This window comes from Elgaria multicarinata, chromosome 9, assembly GCF_023053635.1.
Source record: "Elgaria multicarinata webbii isolate HBS135686 ecotype San Diego chromosome 9, rElgMul1.1.pri, whole genome shotgun sequence".
NCBI classification, from domain to species: domain Eukaryota; kingdom Metazoa; phylum Chordata; class Lepidosauria; order Squamata; family Anguidae; genus Elgaria; species Elgaria multicarinata.
The window spans coordinates 47,425,863-47,450,005 of record NC_086179.1 but is presented as its reverse complement, the minus strand read 5'-3'; the positions used below and the strand labels follow the sequence as shown (position 1 = coordinate 47,450,005).

Sequence of the window (24,143 nt, the reverse complement as noted above, 5' to 3'; positions counted from 1 at the left end):
TGTTATATTTTCTGTTAATCACTTTGAACCTTTAAAATAAATGGGTAAGGATACCTGAAAATAAATACATAAATGTCACAGAGACCTAAAAAAGAGGGACTATACAGAAGAAAATCCCATTGATTTCAGTAAGCTTACTGTATCTCTGTTATCTGTCATCAACTGTGTAACTATGCACACTTACCTGGAAGTAAGCACCATTGAACTTAATGGAACTTACTTCTGAGTCATTCATTGTAAGACAAAGGGACAGAGTAAATCATCCAGTGGTTTTCACCCATGGGCCCCTAGATGATGTTGGACTAAAAAAACATTGTTCATTTGTGATGCTGTGTGGGAATGATGGGAGTTGTAGTCCAACAATCTCTGATGACCCAAGGTTGGGAAGAACTGACCAGACATTCAGAAAGACATAGAATAGCAGAGTTGGAAGGGGCCTACAAGGCCATCGAGTCTAACCCCCTGCTCAATGCAGGAACCCACCCTAAACCATTCCTGACAGATGGTTGTCCAGCTGCCTCTTGAATGCCTCTAGTGTGGGAGAGCCCACAACCTTCCTAGGTAACTGATTCCACTGTCATCATGGAAGTTATTTCAGAATTCTCCAAAATACTCATGTACTCATGTATTCCACAAGCGGAATGTGAGAGACATCTGATGCACACCTGTTTTTTGTTTTTGGTCAATGAGCTGGCATCAGACCCCCATCTAAGGCCTGTTGAAATAACTGGTGATGCTGCCAGTTACGACTCAATATAAGGCATTTTGATGCATTCTTGGAGCTGATGTGTTAATCACATACACACTGGCATTTGCTTTTGGGAACTCTACAATGTCTGACGAGGAACACATGCCTATAAACACAGAGTGGGCATATACCAGGTAGCCATGGTCAGTTTGATGTATGGCACACTTACCCCATAAAGTGTGACTTGACCCTTAGATGCCAATGTAAATACAGTAGGTCCTTTGAATGGGGCATCCAGACAACTCTTCTGAAGCCGCCACAGAGAGATTTCTTCTGGGCCAGATCTATACCAAGCAGGAAATGACACTTTGAAAACGGTTTGAAAACTATATATGAAGTGTGACCTGGGCTCCAACAGTTGTCACTACTGTTATAAACCATTTTAAAGCAGTAGTGTAGATCCTGCCTGAGTGTAGTGACAGGTCACTTGAATATCCCATTGCATCACAAGCACATGGTGGGAATGAGGCTTACCACTTGCTGACTCAGCATATAAAAACTGAGTTGAGCCAGGAGGCTAGGAGTTGTGATCTCAGCATGTGTCAGTAATGTATTGGATAATTCAGATAGTTGATATCTACACCAGAAAATTGGAATCTGTTGTCTTTACCATATCAGTCACCATCTCAGGTTGGTCATGTGAATGCATCCTATAAATTTTTTAGTATTGTGGATTCAAACACTTCAAGACAATAAAGATTGGGTGAGAAACTCTTTCTGTTGGCATCTGCACGTCCTTCAGGGATAATTTGCTGGTGACTGCATGGGCAGCGGTGGGCAAGGCGCAGAGGCAAATGTAGATGGGGCACCACTTTTCTCTCTCTTCTTTCTGATACTCCCTGTTCTCACCCTCTTACTCCCAACCCAGAAGACTTCTAGGGAAAAGATGGGTCACTTTCCCCAGAGGTCTGAACTGATCACTTGTAAAAGGCTTTTGCATGTAGGCTGAGGGCCACATGTGGTCCTAGGGCAGTCTACCCCTGCATCAGGACAGAATGGGCTGCCTTATATTGAGTCGTAACTGTTAGACCAATAGTCCCACTACAAGATTCTTTAACTGGCCACATCAGGTATGGTTGATGTTAGCACCTGTTGAGATCCATTATCCACACTGTTGTCCTTGCACTCTGCAAAAAAGGTGGGCTAGAGCGAAGAAGTGGTTGAAACCACTGTTGAGGAAATCTGCACAAGTTGCAGATTTGTGGCTTGGGAGCGTCTTGAAATCTGAAGCTGCCCAGGGGCATAGCTAGGCCTGAGCCCATGGGCCCGAACCCCAAATCTGTTTCCTTGGGCCCTAGATCTACTCCTTAGAGCTCCGAGTGCCCATTGGTGTCAATGGACTGCCCTCTGCCCCAGCTTAATTGCCATGCAGAGGGCAATTATCAAGGGGGATTTTAGCTGGGAAAGAAAGGGTTAACTCTACCCTTCTCAGAAGCTGCAGCACCCCCCAAATTTTTTTTTGGAGCAGGAACTGAGTGGAAATTGGTAAGTCGATTGTCGGTGACCCTCTGATTTGCTCTTCACTTCTTTTGGATTACAACTATTTCAAATTTTGGATTACTCCTTGTCCTAGTGCAGGGAGAAAATCAATTGAAGAACTTATTTTATTTGATACTATTTGGATGAGAAATTAAATGGCTGCCTTTGCCACCTGTAAAATTTAAATATATGCTAGTAATTTTTCTAAATGTGAATATATACATAAAATTAGCAAATGCAAATTTTATGCAGAGTTGTGTCCCATGGGCCTGAGCCTTGGTATGCCTAGCAATGACCTTGCCCAGGACCTTAAGGAGTAAAGAGCAGTTGTCTCCCTCTATGAGCCTTCTCCCAGTTTTACCTGCATAAAGAGCATTTGGTTCATAAAAATAATTACTTGTAAGCATGTTCAACTGCTTTCAGTTGAACTGGCATCAAATAAGTAAGTCAGCCTTTGGATATGTTTTAGTCCTTTTAGAAATTATTAGGGAAGAAGTATTTCCTTCCATAGCAGAGAGGGCAGCACTACACATTACAGTTGTTGGTGCAACACTAGTGTGACACTGATTGTTTTCCACTGCATAAAACGTGGAAGCAAATGTGTGAATGCACATCATTAAACACTCATGTGCATACGTAAAGCTAGCTAGCAACTGCATTCACTTCATTCCTGCTGTATAACTGGACATAGATCTACATTCAAGGATCTACAAGGCATGACTGTCTTCTAGATGGTCTTACTGTAACACAATAGGTCATTTCTCTACCCCTTCAAAAGATTAGGTATGCTCATAGTTGGGTATATTTCATTGTTATGGGAATGTGTGCCGTTTACACAGAAGAAGATTAATTGCAGAAAAGACTCTGCTCTGGCTGCAGGTTCTGTAAATTTTTAAAACTTGCTGCTAAATTCATAGCTCTCAAACGACATATGAAAAAGCAGACATAAGAGTAACAAGAAGCCTTGCCAATGTCTGTTTGGCACATACTGCTGTCTTGGTTAAGATGCAGAGATGTACAAGAGATCTGCTTCCAATCAGCTTGACTGTTATCCCAATCAATACATGGATTTCTGCTAAATGTACCTCCACATACTTGGGATTAGGGGTAAAGAGGCTGGGACTTATTCAGTTTTAAAGTTGGATTTGAAAAGAAAGGAATATAAGCAGAAACAGTGAAATTCCTGTTGTCTGCTTGGCCAGGTACTTTTCTTGGAATTGCTCACTGCAAGCTCTAGAGCCCTAAGGGGTGTGGGTGAGGCCCTGGCTCTGTGTTGCCCCCCCTTCCCCTCCAAGGTGCTCTTAATTTTGCTATGGGGTCCCCTCTTCTTGAGTTGCTTAGCTCCAGCATGTTGCTGTTAGCAGTCAGGATGCCTGTTTGGCTCATTCTGCAAAGCCAGTGCTCCCATAATTGTTACATTTAGCCAATGTGTGAGCCAGCCATGAAGCCAGGAGCCTTTCAATTGTTTTTTGTTGTTGAATGCATAGTCCACCTTATGTCAAAGTCTTAGGGATGGTAATAGATTAAAATGTGTCTATATAAAATGTTCCATTCCTAACAAGTTATAACAGTTAAAGTAGGGATATTGAACCTCGGGTCAGTGGGCCAAATCTGGACCATCTGGGGTCTCCATCCAGCCCTCTAGGTTCTCCAGATGGACTTACCTGCTTTGCTCCAACTGCTGATCACTTTCCCAGCTTTGAGTGAATTTAACCCCCTTCCTTTCTATAAGGTTGAAATGTCTCTCCTAGGCCTTAATTACTGGCAGTAAGAGTTTGGGGCAAACAATTGCTGGTTTTTTTGGCCATACCCCATTTGACCCCCACCCACCACTGGAATGTGGCTCCCGAGAGCTTCTCCAAAATTGAATGTGGCCCTTGGATTGTAAGAGGTTCAACACCCCTGAGTTAAAGTCTAAATAGCACTTACAGTGTCACTTTCTGGTAGGTCCTTTCCAGCCATTTCCAGGTGGAAAAGTCTTATGACACTTCTAAGGAGTGTTCATATTGGGGCTTTGATGGATAATTTGGTGGAGGAATTCTATACACGTGATAAAGCTTGTCTGGATCAAGTCCTACCTACCTAACTATCACCGTTTGGCACACAAGACGTTTGGTCAATCTAGGGAATTGTGAACCTGAAAGAAAGAAAGAAAGAAAGAAAAGAAAGAAAGAAAGAAAAAGAGAGAGACAGAGACATGTGATCTTCCAGCTATTCTAATTCTTGTCTTCTCTGATGTAGGTCTGGTTCCAAAACCGAAGAGCAAAGTGGAGAAAGAGAGAAAGATATGGGCAAATTCAACAAGCAAAAAGTCATTTTGCTGCCACCTATGACATATCTGTTCTACCAAGGACTGATAGCTACCCACAGGTATTTAAATATACTGCGCGCAAAGACCTATATGTTAAAAAATAAAAATCCTTTAGCAGGTAGCATAGGTTCTCTATCTTGATGCCTTTGAAATGAACTCACAGTGTGTGTCATTTGCATCCAAGCTAGAGTCACATGGGCACCCTTGAGCCACATGAGGCTCTTGTGAGGAAGTCTGTCACATTCAGTAAAATGAATAAAAGATCGGCATAGACTCTTTAATAAAGGAGACCTCTCATCCACCCAACCTGAGGCAGAGAAGCAGCTTGTCATGCCTTAACATGGATGGCAGATCTCCTGTACATTACGTTCCATGTGTGCATTGGGTCTCTCCCAGATGTAAGACATTTCAGGATAAGAATGACGGCTTCCTAGTTTGTAGATTTGATATATATGGCGTTTTAAATGGAATTTCTAGAAGATCGACTACCCCTGCAAATTCTTGACAGCCAACTTGCTGGTAAAAGTATTACACTCTTGGCCAAACTATTGTACACTTTTGCTCTTTAGATTAAATGCACTTGTTAACCATTAGAAGAAATCTAACCTTGTGTACCATGATAAGACAATATTTTGTGGGTGCTTTTTTTTTGTAGCAATCTGTACCCTGCTTGAATAAGAATTCTATAAAAACAGTAATTACAGCCAACCATCTGTTTTCTTTTTATTCCATTCTGCTCCCAACCATTAATTGTATAATTTTATTTCCCCCCCTAAAACACATTTTGGATGGGTTTTTTTTTGCCTTTCATAAATGTCAGAAAGCATTGTAATCAGAGCAGCTGAAGTGTTTACAAAGATAAATAATTAGCTGTTTGAATGTTGTGTGAAAAAAGAGTTTGGGGGAAAAGGCTTTCAACTCTTTCCAAAGTTGCAAAGTTGGGTTCCTAGTAAAATGTCAGGCATGCTGGCTTTTTGTCTGACCGATCAACCATTTTTCTTTTTGGACAATTTGGCAGATACTTCTAGGTGACTTAGGATCCTCTCGCACATCATAAAATTAACCAAACGTTAGTTGCCTTTCTGCTAAAACAGTCTTTGCCAGTTCTGTGTGTGGGTTTCTTTGCTTGTTTGGAATTAGGAAATGCATGAGATGTTCTTCCAAATAAAAGCATTTAGAATGGGGATTGCAATGGAAAAAGGGAAGCACAACTGCACATGGTTACCTGTGTAGCACTTGTGATCTTAAAGACATTTGCTTCTTGATGAATGTCAGCATAGAAATTTAGATAACTGGTTTTGTGACATCCCTAGGTTCAGGCACATTCCTCCCCCCATGTGTATATTGAATGTGCAGAGGAATAATTCCTACAGGATCACTTACCCCAATGTCTGCATGCATCAGTATTAGTGAAAATACATGCATCAGTATTACCTTCAAAATCAGTAATTTATTTCAGGTTTCATTACACCCTGGCGGTGCAGGAGAGTGCTTACCATATATCGTTTCCCCTCCATGTTTTATGCAACCCAGATAAAAAGCGAAGTGCCTGTCGGAAGTGACCTGAGTAGCAGCTGTTCCCCAGGGCTACTCAAATAGCCCTGGGCAAAGTTACTCTGAAGTAACTGCTCTGTGTTTATCAAGGATCAGCTTCTTATGTTATTTATAATGATTATAATCCTAATATCATAATGGGTTTTAATTTCATTTAGTACATTTCTATATCACTCCAAAAGCCAAAGGTTTCTGGGTGGTTTGTTTTATTTTATATATTTATTTTTTACTTTTATATCCCAACTTTTCCCCTCTTGCAGGGAATGGAAGGTGGCTTACATGGTCCTCCTCCTCCCCATTTTATCTTCACAACAACCCTGTAAGGTAGGATAGGCTGGGAGTCAGCTTCATGGCTGAGTGGAGACTAGAATCCAGATTTCCCCAGACCTAGTCCAACGCTCTTATCATTATACCACACTGACTCTAGGTGATTTGAATAAGACTTAAGACCATGAAACACAATTGCATAATAAAACTCTCTCTCTACACACAAGCAAGTTTAAAACAGAATAAAACCAAAATAAATTCTAGCAGCAGTGCAAGGATCTTAAAAATACACTAACACGATTTAAAAACACACACACCCTGAATACTAAAACAACAACAACAACAAAAAGATTTAAAAGCCACTGGGAAAGCAAAAAGGTCTTCACCAGACACTGAAAAGATCACAGTGAAGGTCTCAGGCAATCCACTCTGGTAAGGGTATTCTACAGCTGCAGTGCCACCGCTGAAAAGGCCCATTGCTGTCTGTCTGCCAGTGGAATGGAAACAGCTCGCAGAATGGATTTTCCCTTCTAAATCTGCTAATTACGAAGCCCTCTGGAGCAGATTTGGGGAGAGCACAGGGGGCTGCAGAAGGACATTCCTATGGCATGAGCACAGATCCATTGGCACAACATTGGATTTAACCCTATGGGTAGAATCCAGTGGTGCAGAGCCACGTTTGATCCCGTTGACACCTCCACTAATGGAAGAAGAGCAGGGCAGCCTTTCCACTGCAGCCTCCAGTGCCATCTTCTCCACTATTTTGAAGGGTTCCCCGACCCCTCTGGAACAGTTTTAGGGGGCACAGGGGGAAGGAAGGAAAATCACCTCCCTCCTCTTAGAATCATAGAATCACAGAATAGCAGAGCTGGAAGGGGCCTACAAGGCCATCGAGTCCAATCCCCTACTCAATGCAGGAAACCACCCTAAAGCATCCCCGACAGATGCTTGTCCAGCTGCCTCTTGAATGCCTCTAGTGTGGGAGAGCCCACAACCTCCCTAGGTAACTGATTCCATTGTCGTACTGCTCTAACAGTCAGGAAGTTTTTCCTGATGTCCAGCTGGAATCTAGCTTCCTTTAACTTGAGCCCGTTATTCTGTGTCCTGCACTCTGGGAGGATCGAGAAGAGATCCTGGCCCTCCTGTGTGACAACCTTTTAAGTATTTGAAGAGTGCTATCATGTCTCCCCTCCATCTTCACTTCTCCAGGCTAAACATGCCCAGTTCTTTCAGTCTCTCTTCATTTCAGTCTCTCTTCTGAAGGCATCTGCTGGATTAAAAGCTGTTCCAAGTGTGGAATGGCACCACTGGATTTCACCTAATATTTTATAATTCCACCCTGTTTGCCCTTGCCAGGTGCTGCACTATAATTGAAAACAGCTTCTAAATATCAACACATGAGCTGGTGGAAGTATTAGATAGCCTCTCTCCTAATTATTGTATAAAGTATTTTACAAATTGCAATGATAGATGTTGAGTGAGGCCAGGAAATTCACAGTCAGTGCTGTGGCTTCATCAAGCATTTAAACCAAGGGTAGGCAACATGATGCTTGCAGGCACCAGTGTGTCCCTGAGCACCTTTCCTGGTGCTCTCCAAGGTGCCCTACCCCTCCCACTTTTTGTTTGTTTTTACTTAACACATTTTCTTACTGGCAGCTGGGATTGCTGAGAAATACATTCCTGTTGGCATTGAAAATTATGGATTCAAAGGAGTTGTTTAGTCAACAGATGACACCACTCCTTTGAACCCACATCTCTGCTTTGTTCTCAGTCTTTCGGCAGGTTGCTTACCCTTTGCCTTAGCTCTCATGGCAGTCATTTTGTGATGGTGTGTTGGATAGTTTTTCAACTGCCCAATGTGCCCACAGCCCGAAAAGGTTGCCCACCCCTGACTTAAACACTTGTTGTTGTTGTTGTTGTTGTTTTGAGAATGTGCTCTTAAGCTCGGGGATACCTTTTACTGTTTTATTAATTACATTTTGATGTCATCTTTCCTCCATGTAGCTAAGGATATATAGACAGACAGAGAGGGGAACTGACCTATGCTTGGCCAGTAAATACTGTGGCTGAGGGGAGAACTTAGAATCCAGATCTCCTCTGAGAAGTGGCTGAAGGAGTCTTAGCTTGGGTTTAGGACACACCAAGAGAGGTAGAGCATCTAAGTAATGCTAGTTGGTGGGAATCAAAAGTTGGAAGAAGCAGCTGAGGTTCTGGAGTTGTGCATGCGTTTGTGTCACTAGCAGCACCAGAATAGAGATGCACGAATCTGTCAGTTTCACTCTCTCCCAAATTTGAATTTTTAAAAATCTAACGTTCTTCCTGTCCTTTGTATGATGAAATTTGGCAACGATGAAAAGTTCTTATGGAACAATGAATCTAGCAAAGTTCTCACCCATCTGCACTGGCCAAATTCAATGTAGAGGACCATGTTGTACCTCTCTGCCATGCAATGGTTAAAGATGAGGAGCCTGCCAGAAAAGAAGAGGTGGCAACCCTAATTAAGCACCACAAAGATGATTGAATACACAGGGATTCAAAGGTAGACTTTTCAGAGCCCTCTAAGCCCTCTGCCAGTTTGGTTTCTACCACATTCAAATCTTAATTTGTTTCCATTCCGTGCATGGAGAAATTTGCAAATTTTGGCAAGTACGCATTTTAAAAATGAACAGATCCAAATTTTCATGCACCTTTACTCTGTAGACCCATCTTGGCAGAGCTTCTCGACAGCACAATCAAGAGCATTTTCCTTGTATAATCTGCGCTTGCAAAGTTAACTGCTTACTGTTCCTTATCATAACAAACCCCTACATTTATTTATTTATAGAAATATTTATATCCTGCATCCTTCCATCCTAAATGGGATTCTCAGAGTAGCTAACAAATCGAATCAAAACAAGAGCAGAAACAACAAAAATGCACTGCAGCAGTTAAACAATAAAGCAATTAAAAATCAGTTTAAGGCAAAACCAAACAAACGGGGGAGCAAAAGTGGCCTGCTCAGCCAAAAAAGAGAGCCTGAAATGTCCTAGCAAATGAACATAGCAAGTTGGCTTATATATACCAGGTCAGACTGCTTGTCCATCTAGTCCAGTTTGACAACAGGCAGTCATCTTTCATATGACTTCCTATCTGATCCTTCTACCTGGACATGCATGGAACCTTCTCCATGCAAGGCACGTGATCTACCACTGAGCTAGAGGTCTCTGAAAAGGAGCTCAAGGTGGCCTCCATGTTTCACACTGCCATTTTATCCTCACAACAAACTTGCAAAGTAGGTTATGTTATCCAAGGGAGGCCTACAAATTTTGCAGATGAGAGAGATTCATTTCCCCACTAAAGAACCTTGCTGTTTCTCAGAGGAACCAGGATTGTAATCCAGGACCTTCATGGAGGGAGACCAGGATATGGCCTGGCAAGCTACCATGGACTACATATGAGAGGGGTGCCCCACAGAGGTTCCTAACCTGGCTCATGGAGGTTCCTCATCTGGCCTGCAGACACTTGGGCTTCCTCTGTGGCTCCTGGCCTGGAGAGTACCAGGGGTTTGGGGAGAAGATGGGGTGGGGAATCTCTTTATCATCTCTGATCTGGTTATATAATAAGCTTTCATAAATCATTAGAGTCTAATTGTTTGACCAATAATCCAGGTAACCCAATGCTCTGTTATTTTTGGATTTGCAGACACAGGAGGCAAGGAAGAGGTAAGGCACAGGTATTGGATTGAACTAGGGCCACATGTTTTAAACGACGTCTGCAAGGGGGTATCAGTGCAGAATCTAACTAATTCTTCAGGCAACTTGCCTGATGGGATTGGGTGAGCCCACTCTGTCTTCAGGGCTGGTGTGCCTGCTTCCTTCCCTCCCCGTCCCCAGTGCCACACCTTCTCAGTGAGAAAGGAGGCCTTCGCAGGACATTCCCACCCAGGGCTGCCCAGCTCTTAACAAGTCAGCCTCCAAAAGCAAACCCTATCTTGCTCATGAGTCTCAGAGTCTTGAGCATCAATCCTCAGGAAACACCAATCACCCTAAAGGTGCCTTCAGGTGCTCATGTGCCCTATCTCCTGGCTTTTCCTTCACTTACCTTTCAATGAAATATGAGCTATTAACCTAACAAAACAAGTAATCCCATACTAACTTCAGAGCAGAGTTGGGGGGGGGGGAATCCCCAGTCAACCTGGTCAATGTGGTTTGTTTGTTTCTTTATTTCTTTATTTATTTATAACATTTCTTGGCCGCCTTTCAGGGCAGAAGCCCTCACAATGCAGCTTACAACAATAAAATACATAAAATATTAAAAGCCGTGAAAACATGTTCACAATAAAATAGCAATTCAAACACTAAAACCAACAGGAACAACAGTAGCAGCAATAACAGTATACATCATGGGAAGGCTATGGTAAAATAACATGTTTTTAAGGCCTTCTTGAAAGCCTGCGAGGATGGTGCATGGCAGACATCTCAGTTCCAAAAGACAACCAGGGGACGCTGCACTGAACAGAGGGAGGGGCTGCAAAAAGGTGCAGAGGGAGGGGCTGGGAGTAGGCAGCTTACAAAGCCTACTTGCCCCCACCCCATGCAACTTTTGTAGGTATGTGCTCACACAAACACTGTAGTGTCTCACCTCCCCACCGTCATATCTGGAAATATGCCCCTTGGTGTGGAGGAATAGGAATGGCCTCAGGCCTGTGGCATGAAAGGGAATTAGGGTATAAAGTATCAACCCATGGGAGTTGGTGGATCATAGGAAGCCTTTGAAGTGGCCAGGTGTGGTATAAATACTGGAAACTTGGTTTTCTGACCAATCTTGGTCAAACAGAGCAATCCCTCATGAGTGCTACACATCAGGTTTCACTGTATCAGCCTGGTGCTGACATGAGTGCCCTGAATCAATTGTCTTTGCCGTGAATTTAAAAGTAGGTGGTGGACATAGTTCAGTGTTAAAAGTCATTCTTTGTATGCAGATGTTCCCATATTTAAGCACTGATTGCTTCACTTAAATGGATCAGGCAGTATGTGATGGGAAAAGAGTTAATTGCAGAGAGTTGCTGCTGGTCAGAGTAAACAATACTATGGCCCTTTCTACACCTAAGGATTATCCCAGGAAAATGGAGGGATTGTCCTTGCCTGCTCCCGGGATCCCCTGTGTGTCATTTGGATTCACAGGGATGATCCTGGGATAAATGGCTGGTGTAGATATGCCCCTTGTTAGATGGACCAGTAGTCTGGTCCGATGTCAGGCAGAGCCCTGTGTTTGCTCTTTGTATACCTTCTCCATGTAATGATCATCACAGACTTTATAGCACAGGTGCCTCTCTGCTTCCTCTTGATCATAATTATTATGTGGATTTTTCTCACTGTTTGCTCAAAGGCATAACACAGCCTCCCCCAACCTGGTGCCCTCCAGATGTTTTGGGCTACAACTCCCATCTGCCAGAATTGTCAGTGGTCAGGAATGCTGAGAGTTGTAATTCATAACATCTGGAGGGCATGAGGATGGTGAAGTCTGGTTTATGGTGTAGGTATCCTCCCAATGGCTTCAAAAACTAAAGCAAACAAACTCAGTCCAAGGGTTTCAAATGGTCCCTCCCCTCCATCCCCTGAGAAATGCCATTGTGTGTCCAAATCCTAAAAGGATATTTGGGGTTGGGGTGGAGTCTAAGCTGTGATGCATGCATTCTAAGGCCATGAACTCATCACAAAGCTGCATTTCAAAATGGTTTTGTGCCCATGGTCTCCCCCGATGGAACATTTGAAACTGTAAACCATGAGCTGTGATTTCCCCTCTCAAATTGGATTACATGGTTCATGTAATCCTGTTCAGCCCTGGTCAAACTACCTCAGATTGCGACAAACCAAGTTCAATCTAGAGGTGTCATTCACACATAGAGTTTCAAAGGACATCAAGTCCCAGTCTCTGCAAATGCAGGAAACCCACAGCCTTCCAGCATCTGCTTAAAAACCTCTAAGAAAGGAGAATCTTCCACTTCCTGAAGGAGTCTTTTTCACTGTCAAACGGCTTTGTACCACCAGGAGTTTCTTCTTAATGTCCTGCATAGTTTCTATAGCGCATCAACACAATGTTCTTAATAGCAGAAGCTGTGATGGTCCACTCTGAGCTGGCCAAAGGGCAGCAAATTGCCATCAGGAACAGAGTGTTGTGTTGCTGATGAATTCTGCAAGCTCTCCCGCATTTAGCAGCATTGTGTTGTGTGGTATTGGGTGTTGGGCTAGGCCTAGAGAGACCCAGGTTCAAACCCTTGTTCAGTTATAAAGCTCCCTGGATGGCCTCCAGCCAATCATGATTTTTCATTGTAACCTACTTCACAGGGTTACTATGAGTTTAAAATGTTGGTCGGCGGGGAGAACCATGTACCATGAAATATTATAGAAATCTGATAATGAATGAATGAAATGAGTTCTTTGGATGAAAAGTGGAATATAAATATAATAAGTAAGTACAATTGTGCTGCAATCCTTGATGATGGTGAGGTTTTGACAACTGGAAGACCCTGGGCCAAATCCCTCCCCCTGCCAACCCAGAGGAATTGGCATGTGTTCTAGAAGATCATGCTGGTGAGTCACTTTAGGGCAGGGGTGGACAGTCTTCAGGCTTGTTGGATCTACTTTGTATTTTATGAGAGTTCTGAGATCCATCAGCTGGGGAAAAAAAATCAAATTAAAGAACAGGCCACCTCTGAGTTCAGTCTGAGCCTAGAAATTTGTTCTCAGTACCAGAACTGAATGAAGTACACAGTCCTTTCGTACATACTTCCACTCTGGTTTCCCCAAATATTCTTGGTTTCAGCAGCCTAATTTAGGTGGGAAAGGTTGTTCTGTTGTTGCAACTGTTAAGCAATTGAGAAATCCTTGTGGATCTACTGCAAATCACCCAGAGATCTACCAGGGGATCCTGATCTACCTTCTGTCCTGCTTTAGGGAGTCTGGAATTGAGTTGCGATCCTTAGCCCTCACTCCCTTTCAAAGTGGCTGTACAGAAGTGTGTAAAATCAAGCAAAGAGAATGCAGCAAGAAGACAGAATTCCATTCTTTCTTTTTAAATAACAAATAAAACAGAATAGTTGGCTTTGCATCATCAGGGCCTGGTGATCGCCATCAGGCGGGCTGTGCGCACTGGAGGAAATCTCTTTGGCCCAATGGCAACCTTCCCAACAGTGGGAAACCTTGAGGGTGCACGATCCTGTTTTGCAAGCCAAGGGTGTTAGGAAATATATAAATATGCACATGCTGTTCGTTAAACCCTTGCATCTTAATTTCACATTGGGGTCCTTTGTGACCATAGCGCACATGGGGAACTTCCATTAGCAATCATCAGAGTTACACGCTCAAATTAAATACTCCATATGGTACACATTACGTACCACATGGCATTTGACTAAAATATGTTTTTGTTCTGCATGAAGCTAACAAATAACCGCAGAGGCTCCCAGTCCTTCTTAGAGCCAACAGTTCTGATTTGTTGACCACAGCTCTTTAGTCTCGGCAGGGTCATACAGTTTATAAAATTCACCTCTAGGAATATTTATCTAGCATCACACTTGACTGAGCAAGAATCAGGGACTATGGTAATACTTCTTCTTGCGATTATAATTTCTAAGTAGTAAGTGTATATCATGCTCTATTGTCTTCAGGTCATTAATCCTCACAGCAATCCTATTAGGTAGGTGCTCAAGGAGAGTCATCAAGCAAAGACTTATCTATGACTGAGCAAAAATGGCCTCTTGAAATTCAATACCCTATTGCTCGGTGGTGAAATTGGTGGCAGGTCTTTTAATAAATATTCTTGGGGCGGGGGGCAACCAAAATTGCCCCCAAACACACACACACACACACTGAACATTTTCTTCTGAGAAATTTTGGCTCAATTAATACTGAAGGAAATGATATTGTTAGTTTGTTATACAGAAGCATGATGGAAGCAATGGAGTAAGAAAAGAGGACTAGAAGGCACTGATCCAAGCTTGTTGCTTCCTTCAACAATTTTTATTACATATATTGGCCACATTTGCACATAGAACTAAATCATGATTTGGCATGACATGGATAAGCCTTTGTGAGCTTGAGTAAAGCCTCTGGTGGTGTGCTCTCCCCCACCCCTCCAGGCCCCTCCATGGATGGGAAGAGGAATAAATTATGATTCAGTTTCACTTTGCCTGATTTCTGGCTTGTTGTTCTGTATGCACCAGAACTCACAGTTTAAAACAAACTCAGTTGACTGCTAAGCAAGCCAACGACAAATCCTGTATTATTTTACTGGCTTATTTAACAAACATGTTGAACAAACATCATTGCTGGTTCATACATAGGTAAACTATGTATTGGGAAAAGTGAAAGTGAATTCAACAGGAGTCCTTATTCCAGCCACATGCGAGGAGAGGGAATTGGGGAGTGTATGATATCATCCTGGCTTACCATTAAGTATGAACTGGCTCATTGAATCCTGGCCCTGAAATCTGGCACTCTATCCATGGGCTAGGTGAAATGTATGCCTGCCTGCATGCACTTATGTTTATATGTGTGCATAAATGTGTGTATTTTGCCAAATATTCTCCAGGGAAGGCAAAATTCTCCAACTATGTGGGAAATTCAAGACAGATAAAAGAAAGTATTTCTTCACACTGGGCATAGTTAAACTATGGAATTTGCTACCACAAGATGGCCACCAATATGAATGGCTTTAAAAAGGGGTTGGACAGATGGCTATCAATGGCCCTGTTCAAACAACACACTAAACAATGATGGTTAAGCATTTTGAGCTAAATATTATGGCATAGCGAGTCATGTGAACCATGACTTCATGTGTCATGTGAACTATTCCTAACCACTGTGGCTACATAACCACGGGTTAAACCCACTTACTAACCACTTGATGCAAAAGGGTTAGAGGCTTAACCGTGGCTTAGTGTGTTGTCTAAACAGGCCCATTGGCTACTAGCCCCGATAGCTATGTGCTCCTTTCTGTATCAGAGACAGTAATTGTTTTACAGTGGTTCTGTTCATGTCTGCAGGGTAGGTCTAGAGAATAGCACTGAGTTGCTGTACCTCAGAGCCCTGTGATGCTGCCGCAAGGTACTACCTGGTCTCCAATGCTGTTTATGAAGTCACTGGGTATGGTCATTAGGAGTTCTAAGGTGAGATGTCACCAGTAGACTGATGCTTTATTTCTCCATTACATTTGAATCAGGAGAAGCCATGCATGGCCTGGACCAGTGTTTATACATAGTGGTGGGCTGGAGGAGGGCCAGTAAGCCAATCCCGATAAAACGGAGGGACTGTGGATAAATGGTTTCCAGGTCTGGCAGTTAGAGAGCTTGCCTGTTCTGGATGGGGTTGCACTTCCCCTGAAAGAACAGGTATGCATTTTGGGGGTGCTCTTAAATTCATCATTGTCATTATTAGCCCAAGTGACTTCTGTGGCATGGAGTGCCTTTCACCAACTTTGATCGGTACATCAACACGCACCAATTCCTGGACAGGGATAGCTTAACCACTGTGATCCATGTGTTGTAACCTCAAGTCTGGACTACTGCAATGCTCTCTATGTGGGGCTGCCTTTCAGGCTGGTACAGAAGATGCAGTTAGTGCAGAACAACAATATAACTCTTGGCCATGATGGAATATAAAACATGTTAGAAATGATATCACAGTCCCCCAAACCAAGGTGCTTTTTGCTACTGTGTGTTGAGTAGCGATTTTTCTATATATATTCCAGACTAGCATATTCTATGAGCTATCAGCCAATTTAAGAATTTCTACATTGATTAATAATCTGCTTTTTCACTGTTTGAGTAATCAATGCATATAAATAAATGTGCTGGTTACTGCAATATAGGTGCCCCATTAAGATCTTGAAGAAAGTAAATGATAAATTGAAAGTAAGTGATAAATTGTAAAGAAAGCAACCACATCAGATAAAAGGCTATCTTTAATATTTTCTGTTTTATTATTCCTTATTACAGTAACACACCAGAGCCAATATAGCTTCAAAAATAAATACGTGCCCTTCATAGTCTGCCTCATGGGTACACATTTGCCCTCATAGTTTAAAGTTACCCACATCTATTAATCAGCTAAATTTGCACTTGATTAATGGACTTGGTTAAACTGATTGAATCTTGCAGCTCTCTCTCTCTCTCTCTCTCTCTCTCTCTCTCTCTCTCACACACACACACACACACACACACACACACACACACACACACACTATACAGTAAGGAAATATATTGAAGGATTCTTTGGTGATTTCACGGTAACCACAAGAGCAAAATTCAAGATGTTTGTGATGTTAACAGAAACCAGAGGTGGGATCTATGTATAGGCTTATTCAGAATCCCCCTGAATTGCCTTTTATATACTGCACAGATCACAGAAGATTTAAACAGGAAAAATATTTTCTTTCAATTCGAGTACTGTCTCCTTTCCCTCCGACATACCAGAAGAAGCAGTGATGTTTTCTACTTATTGTAAAACAGGGGATGTATTTATTTTTTATTCCAAGATAGGTTTTACACTTAGTGTTTTATTTTGAAACACTTACAGTACAGATCTTGTTAAGTAGTGGGCCTACAGCATCCAATTAAAATGGGTGGTTGCTAATTCAAATAACAAAGAATATGGCTTTTACACAAGGCTGCGAGACACACAGAATCATGACTTTTAAAGTTCCGTTAGGACCACGAGCCAAGTGATGAGAGGTGTACTGGACATTGTAGTCATTTTCTTGATCAAATTAATGTCTTTGATTCCTTCCTCTAAAGACCAGCTTCACAACCTGCTTGCCAGCTTTATAAATCCTCAGTTCATTTGCTTGACATAGACTTTGTGGTCAAATTCTAGCATTTCAAGACAAATTAAAGGGATATGAGTGGGATAAAACACAGGAAGCATTTGTCTGGCTGCAGTTAAAGCATTTGTTGTTATGGGAACTTCAGTCTCTTTAAAGTTTTACACCCACACGCACACCCTGTACATTGCCATGTAAATATTTCAGCTCGCCAATCCACTTTTTATCCATTAGCCATTTCCAATATGCCTTTGATACTGGAGGTAGCATATAGCCATCAGGAAGGACTGCTTGTGCTTTAGGCAATACACAAACATTAGAAATTGCTTTTTTAGTGAAAGGCTGTTGTGATCATCAATATATTAATCATGATCTGGGTGGTAGAAGGTACATTATTACATGAGCAAGATCAAGTGGAACCAAACAATGGTAAAACAATCACAGAAGGGACAGATTTTGTATAATATATTTTAGAGCTTCTTAGCTTCTTGAAATACCTCATTGTGAAATTAATTATTGCACATGCTACAATTAACCCTGAATAAGTACTGACATTGGATTCCCTCCCTGTGTGTGTGTGTGTGAAAATATATGTGATCTACATTAGGCCCTTTCTACACCTGCCTCCCCCCCCCCCCGGGATCATCCCGGGATAATCCCTGTGCATCCAAATGACACACACGAGATCCTGGGAGCAGGCAGGGATGATCCCTCCCTTTTTCAGGGATAACCCTTAGGTGTAGAAAGGGCCTTAGTCCTTTGGGACATTTATATACCACTGGATATAATAAAACCTTTCAATGGTTCACAATATTAAAATACAGTATTAAAAAAAACCCTTCCAACTACAGTAAAATATATCAAGGAGCAGTAAAATGGAATGTTATAATTAATTTACTTACGACCCAGGTATAGACAGGGAAGGGATGATGTGCTCAGAATCCTCTGAAGGATGTGGCCATTGGAGTGACTGATGGCCCATAAAACAGAACGTTAACGCTCAAAACATTGCAAAACTAGTTCATATGGGTGAGGGAAGTAATCTAACCAACAACTTGGAGATCAGGGGTGCACACAACTATGCTATTACAACTGAGTGTGGCTCTGCATGTTAAAAAGAAGCAGCAGTGGAGGATGTCTGACTAATTTTTGTAACATCTTTGCATGCCGACTGTACTACATGCGATGTATTCTCAGTCCAGAAAGCTGACTGGCAGATGGTAAAGGGTTGATATTGGATGTGCTTCATCACACAACACATACTTAACTTGATAACATGATTCAGGTTTATAAAATGATGAATGGGGAGGAGAGTATAGACAGAACTTTTTCTCTCTCATAATTCTAGAACTCGGAGTCACCCAAAGAAGTTGACTGGCAGCAGGTTCAGGACAGACAGAAGGAGGTACTGCTTCACACCATACATAAGTGACTTGTGGAACTCACTCCCACAAGATGTGCTGATGGACGTTAGCTTAGAAAAATGAATGGAGGATAGATCTATTTATGACAAGTAGCCATGTTCACTAGCAAATAGTGACTTTATGAACAGAAGCTTTATACCTCTGAATACAAGATGCTGGGACAAATAACAGGGGAAGACATTTCTCTACACACCTTGCTTGTGAAATGCCCACAGGCATCTGGCCAGTACAGGAAACAGAAAAGGCCGTTCTTATGTGCAGAAGTGGGGCTTAGACATCTTTCCTCCACCTGTGAACTCCATTTCCCCTTAAATTTGGGACAGAAGGGGAATGGTAAATGTAGTCTTGGGAGCTGGATCCAGGGACCCAGTAAGAGAGATCCCTAATGCAGATCCCCTTTGAGTGTTTGGGGCCAATTCTGGAAGGCGAGGAAATCCAGTGTTCATAAATCAGCATCCATACATGTATTGCTATCCCTGGATCATGGTGAAAAGTCACAGGAAAACAGGAAGCTGCCTTATACTGAGTCAGCTCATTGGTCCATTTAGCCCACTATTGTCAACACAGACTGGCAACAATGGCTCTCCAGGGTTTCAAGCAGGACCCTGTCTTAACCCTACCTGGAGATGATAGAGATGGAGCCTGGGACCTTTTGCATGCAAAGTAGGCGCTTTGTCACTAAGCCACAGTCCCTGCCACTCAGCTGTGTGCTGACAACCACAAAGCCCTTTCACCGGAAGTCTGTCCGGTTTTGATTTTGAACATTTTCCAGAGACAGAGCTAGATATTCTTAATCAAGCAGACGTTTGGGATTCCATTTCCACCTAGTTCCATTTACATTTCCACCAAAATAATATGATAATATCACTATGTGAATGGTAGATGTGACATGTCATTGGCTGAAAACAGACCAAGTGAAGCAGAAAACTAGAACAAGGAAATTTGTTAAAATGTACATTTAATCTTCTTTTGTTTTATATGTTCCAGATTCAGAATAATTTGTGGGCAGGAAATGCAGCTAGCGGTTCAGTGGTGACTTCCTGCATGCTTCCTCGTGACACTTCCTCTTGTATGACCCCTTATTCCCATTCGCCTCGGACAGATTCTGGGTACTCGGGCTTTTCAAACCATCAGAGCCAATTCAGCCATGTTCCCCTCAATAATTTTTTCACTGACTCTCTACTTTCTGGAACGACCAATGGACATGCATTTGAAACTAAGCCGGAATTTGAACGAAGGTCTTCCAGTATTGCGGTTCTACGAATGAAAGCCAAAGAACATACTGCTAACATCTCCTGGGCTATGTAACATAACAGAATGTCTTTCCTTTTCAGTGTCAGGCCACCCCACCCACCTACCCCCAACCTGCCATTCCTATTTCCCATATTTAAAGGACCCAACAATAAGCTGCTGTGTGAAGAATTGCTAGTGATCAGGATGTACAATGAAACCTGCTTAAGCAAATACCTGATATGCTATTTAACAATAACATTTAAGCATGAAAGTGTATGAGGGCTGAATAGAACCATCACGTGTCAATCTCCAAAAGCCCTCTTTAAAATAGCCAAATATGTTTTAATGTACCAGTTGAAATATGATTGTAAAACCTGCAAAAAAGAATAAACATATTAAAGGAGTACATCTGCTATACGTTGCTATGAACAAGAGGAATTCTTTATTCAGAACAAAGCAGGAAGTCTTCAGAGGGAAATACATTTGATATGTCAGGGTTGTGAGCAGCATTGTTAGCAAGCTACGTGTGGTGAATATGGCATCCCACAATTTAAGAAATGGGAATTGCTGGAAGGCCTGGCATAAGATGGGCAAGAAGCCTGCATTTATTTATTTATTTATTTATGAATGCTCCATTTTTAAAATTTGGTTCCACTGATCCAATGGGACTTTTCAGAAATTTAACTCTTTCAAAACCTGGTCCTTAGGTACAATCCTGTTATGTTGCTAGCACACAGAGTTGTGTCAACATAGCTTGCTTTTCAATGGTCAAATACTGTTGTGCTGTACTGCTGACTGATAACAAGACCTGCCCCTTCTCCCCACCCCCCCTTTTTTAACTTTTGAGTCATATGTCAATACTGAGTTCTGCTGTTGTTAGCTGAGTAATACCACCCCACATTCATGCTTCTGGGGCAATTTCTGTGAACTCAGGACTACAAGCCATAAGTTTGCTAGAACAACTGCTATGTCCCATTTTAAGTGCTGGCTGGCTGGCAGAGCAGAGCTTATAATAAAAGAAGGGGAGTGTAAAGCTGGGAAGCACAAACAATTTCTGGTCTGCCTGCACTCAAAAAACTGGTTCAGCCAAATGTATTTTAATGGCATGAAGATTATGCTCATGCAGTTGGTGGATCGCCGCCCTTCGAGATGGCAATGACGTTCTCCAGAATCAGGCTTGGAAATGAATGAGAAATGAGAGGTGAGTTTAAGAATCCCTGAATTCTTCTCCTGTTTGGATTTTTAAAATATACATAAAATGGCATCTCCTAGGGAATCGAGCACAGTTATCCAGTGTGTTAGGGCTGCTACTGATATAGCACAAATGGCCTAGGCTTTGGCATCTTGTGACTTTGAGGGATTAGCAAGAGGCAACATCTACGGTCTACTTATGTAGAGCATAGGATTATTATTATTATTTTTTTAAAAAGTTCCCTTAACTGAGTCCCTAATCACCCCTGCTTATGCATCCATCAACATAAGAAGCATTGCTGATGAAAGAAAGTCTTCCACTGGATCTAACTTCTGCTAGTTGCATTTTGGTGGTGCATAATGACGTGACCAGCCTGCTGACCTATTACATTTTAGTGTTGGGAATGGATTGGTTGTCTAAAATGGCCAGTACTTCCACAAGACAAGTTTGGGGCCAATAGTGTCAAATACTGAAAAAACTGCCAGGTCTCCGATGCTCTCGTACCCTAGCCCCATTGAAATGAACAGGAGCTGTGTAAGAGCAAGGTAGCGGAGTTTGCACAGAAAAACAAAAACAAAAGCTTTCTTGTGAACTGTGTCCAATAGCTCACACATTGACACACTACTATCTTTCTCTTGCACACACTCATTCTACATGTAATTGGTGGATTGTTTTTAAGGCTGCTGGATTTGATAAACTTTAGAGCCAATTCCAGAACTGAACATCTATGAACATAACATTCTGAATACTGCCAGTTTGTGTATGCATTGTGGCTGTTCCATTTAAAATAAAAACAAGCAGTAACTGGGAAAAGATGGCCTTCCAATACACATACATTTTGAAGAGAGGTGGAGGAGGGGAAAAGCCGCAGGCTGATTGCAAAAGGGGCTCCAATCCAACTCATGGAAAAGGAAGGCAATTTCATTGATTCTTCCTTCTCTCTTAACCATCCAGCACCACTCCCCATATTATTCTAGAGAAAGGGTCAGGAATATCTTTCAGCTCAAGGCCTGAATTAGGGTGACCATATGAAAAGGAGGACAGGGCTCCTGTATCTTTAACAGTTGCATAGAAAAGGGAATTTCAGCAGGTGTCATTTGTATATATGGAGAACTTGGTGAAATTAAAGTGCAGGACCTGTTCTAGAAGGTCACATGATCAAGATTCTGCAGGGGGAAGGGGGAATCAGGTGACATTGACTCCCCCTTTTGATGAGTGGTTCAGTAAGTGGAACTCCACTCCCGAGATCTCTGGATCCGATCCCTCATTTATTAATTACTCACCCTATTGTTCTACAGGTTGTGCTTGGGACTTGTTCACCAGTACTAAAGGTATCTCTATGAAGTGATCAGGAATCTTTCTTTGTGTACTGTCCTATCGATGTCTACTCAGAAGCAAGTTCCACTAAGTTCAATGGGGCTTCCTTGCAGGTAACGGGGGGGGGGGGGAGATTGCAGCCTTAATCTGCACCATAAGGCAAAATAGAGAATACGGCTAATGCTGCTGATTGCCACCTGTTAACTGAGCTGAAAAAGATGTTTTTGCAAAGCCTGAACAATATCCACTGCAGTTCAAAGGGAGTTGAAATTTCAAATTGACTCCAGGACACACATACACGTGTGTGTGTGCGTGCGCGCGTGGAGTTTCGGTCCATTGCTGCAAGGATTCAAGGCAAACCTCCCACTGATCTTTCAGCAGGAGCGAGACAAGGTCTTCTGTGCCTGTACGGCATGTCAGTACCTCTGCTACACGAAGGAATTAAAATGTCAGCAAACATTCCGAGATTTCTGGTAGGGGGAAAAAGTATGTGTGCGTTGGGGTTGAGGGGAGTTCGGGAGGGAGGAAGGGAGGGGAGGACGACTAAGAAAAATACTTTACATCTGGCGAATTGCTATCTGCTTTGATTTACTTCTCCTCCCTTTCCCCTGTCACATTCCAGCCTCCTTCAGATGAGCGAAACGTTTGCCTTTTTGAAAGAAGCAGTCATTCTCCCAGGTTCAGAAAGGCAAACTCAACTTAATTGAAATAAAAGAAGACTTGAGATTGGGTCTGAGCAGGGCAGGATGCAACCCGGCCAGCTTGTTCTTGCTTTTTCTTGCAGCCACTGAACTTGAGACAGGAAGAGAGAGAGGTTCTGTTTGCAGAAAGCCTGAGTGGCAGAATGCTACGCTGGCAGGAATAGTTCAATAGGAATACAATATCCAGACTATCCCTCCCACCCCCAAATTGAAGACTGCTCCTGCCACTAACACATTCATGTAGTGGCAACAAAGTGCTAGGTGTTGTACAGGATGCTGGAGAGACACGTTTCCTACCGAGGAGGCATACATCAGTCTTGCCCAATCCTGTGCACTCCAAATCTACTGGACTTCAACTCCCATCCACTCCAGCCAGCAAGGGCAAGGGTCAGGCATGCCAGGAGTTGTAGTCCAAAATGTCTGGAGGGTGCTAGGTTGGGGAAGGCTGGCACACATAAATATGCATAATGACACCAACTCATATTTACCATCATTGATTTATGTAATATGTTCACACCTTGCTTTGCCATTGGAGGTTCAAAGTGGCTTAAAAAAAACATATCGAGGACAGAAAATCAGGTGGAATTAAAATCACAAGTCAATACAATCACAGCCAATAGATTAACTATTCAGCAGCTGAAACTCAAGGCAGCAGTGAGAAAATAAGACCCTAAAAATGACCAAAAAAGCCTAACAAAAAGCCAAGGAAACTGCAGCATCAGGACATCAGGCCCATGAGCCAAATCTGGTCTGACTGGGATCCCAATCCAGCCCTCTCGGTTTCCCCAGATGTCCCTGGCCCCTTCTGCAACCCCCCGCCTTAATCATTTGGTGGTTTCCCAGCTTTTGCGTGTTTTTTCTCCTCCATTGTAAAGGGTTGAAATAGGGTGACCATATGAAAAGGAGGACAGGGCTCCTGTATCTTTAACAGTTGCATAGAAAAGGGAATTTCAGCAGGTGTCATTTGTACATATGGAGAACTTGGTGAAATTAAAGTGCAGGAGCGATACTAGAGTGACCAGATTTAAAAGAGGGCTGGGCACCTGCAACTTTAACTGTTGTGGTGAAGAGGAAATTTCACCAGGTTCTCCATATATACAAATGACACCTTCAGAAA

The 24,143-nt window shown here is 42.5% G+C and overlaps 1 protein-coding gene across 1 annotated transcript in view; it reads left to right on the top strand.

The window, feature by feature from the left end:
* The window catches only part of ALX1 (ALX homeobox 1), a 33,487-nt gene extending 13,579 nt beyond the window's left edge, over positions 1 to 19,908 (top strand). The window contains exons 3-4 of the mRNA XM_063134704.1: positions 4,469 to 4,597; positions 19,571 to 19,908. Of these exons, the coding sequence (XP_062990774.1) occupies positions 4,469 to 4,597; positions 19,571 to 19,891 (450 nt within the window). The 3' untranslated portion in view covers positions 19,892 to 19,908. The remainder of the gene's footprint in view (positions 1 to 4,468; positions 4,598 to 19,570) is intronic.
* The last annotated feature ends 4,235 nt before the right edge of the window (positions 19,909 to 24,143 follow it).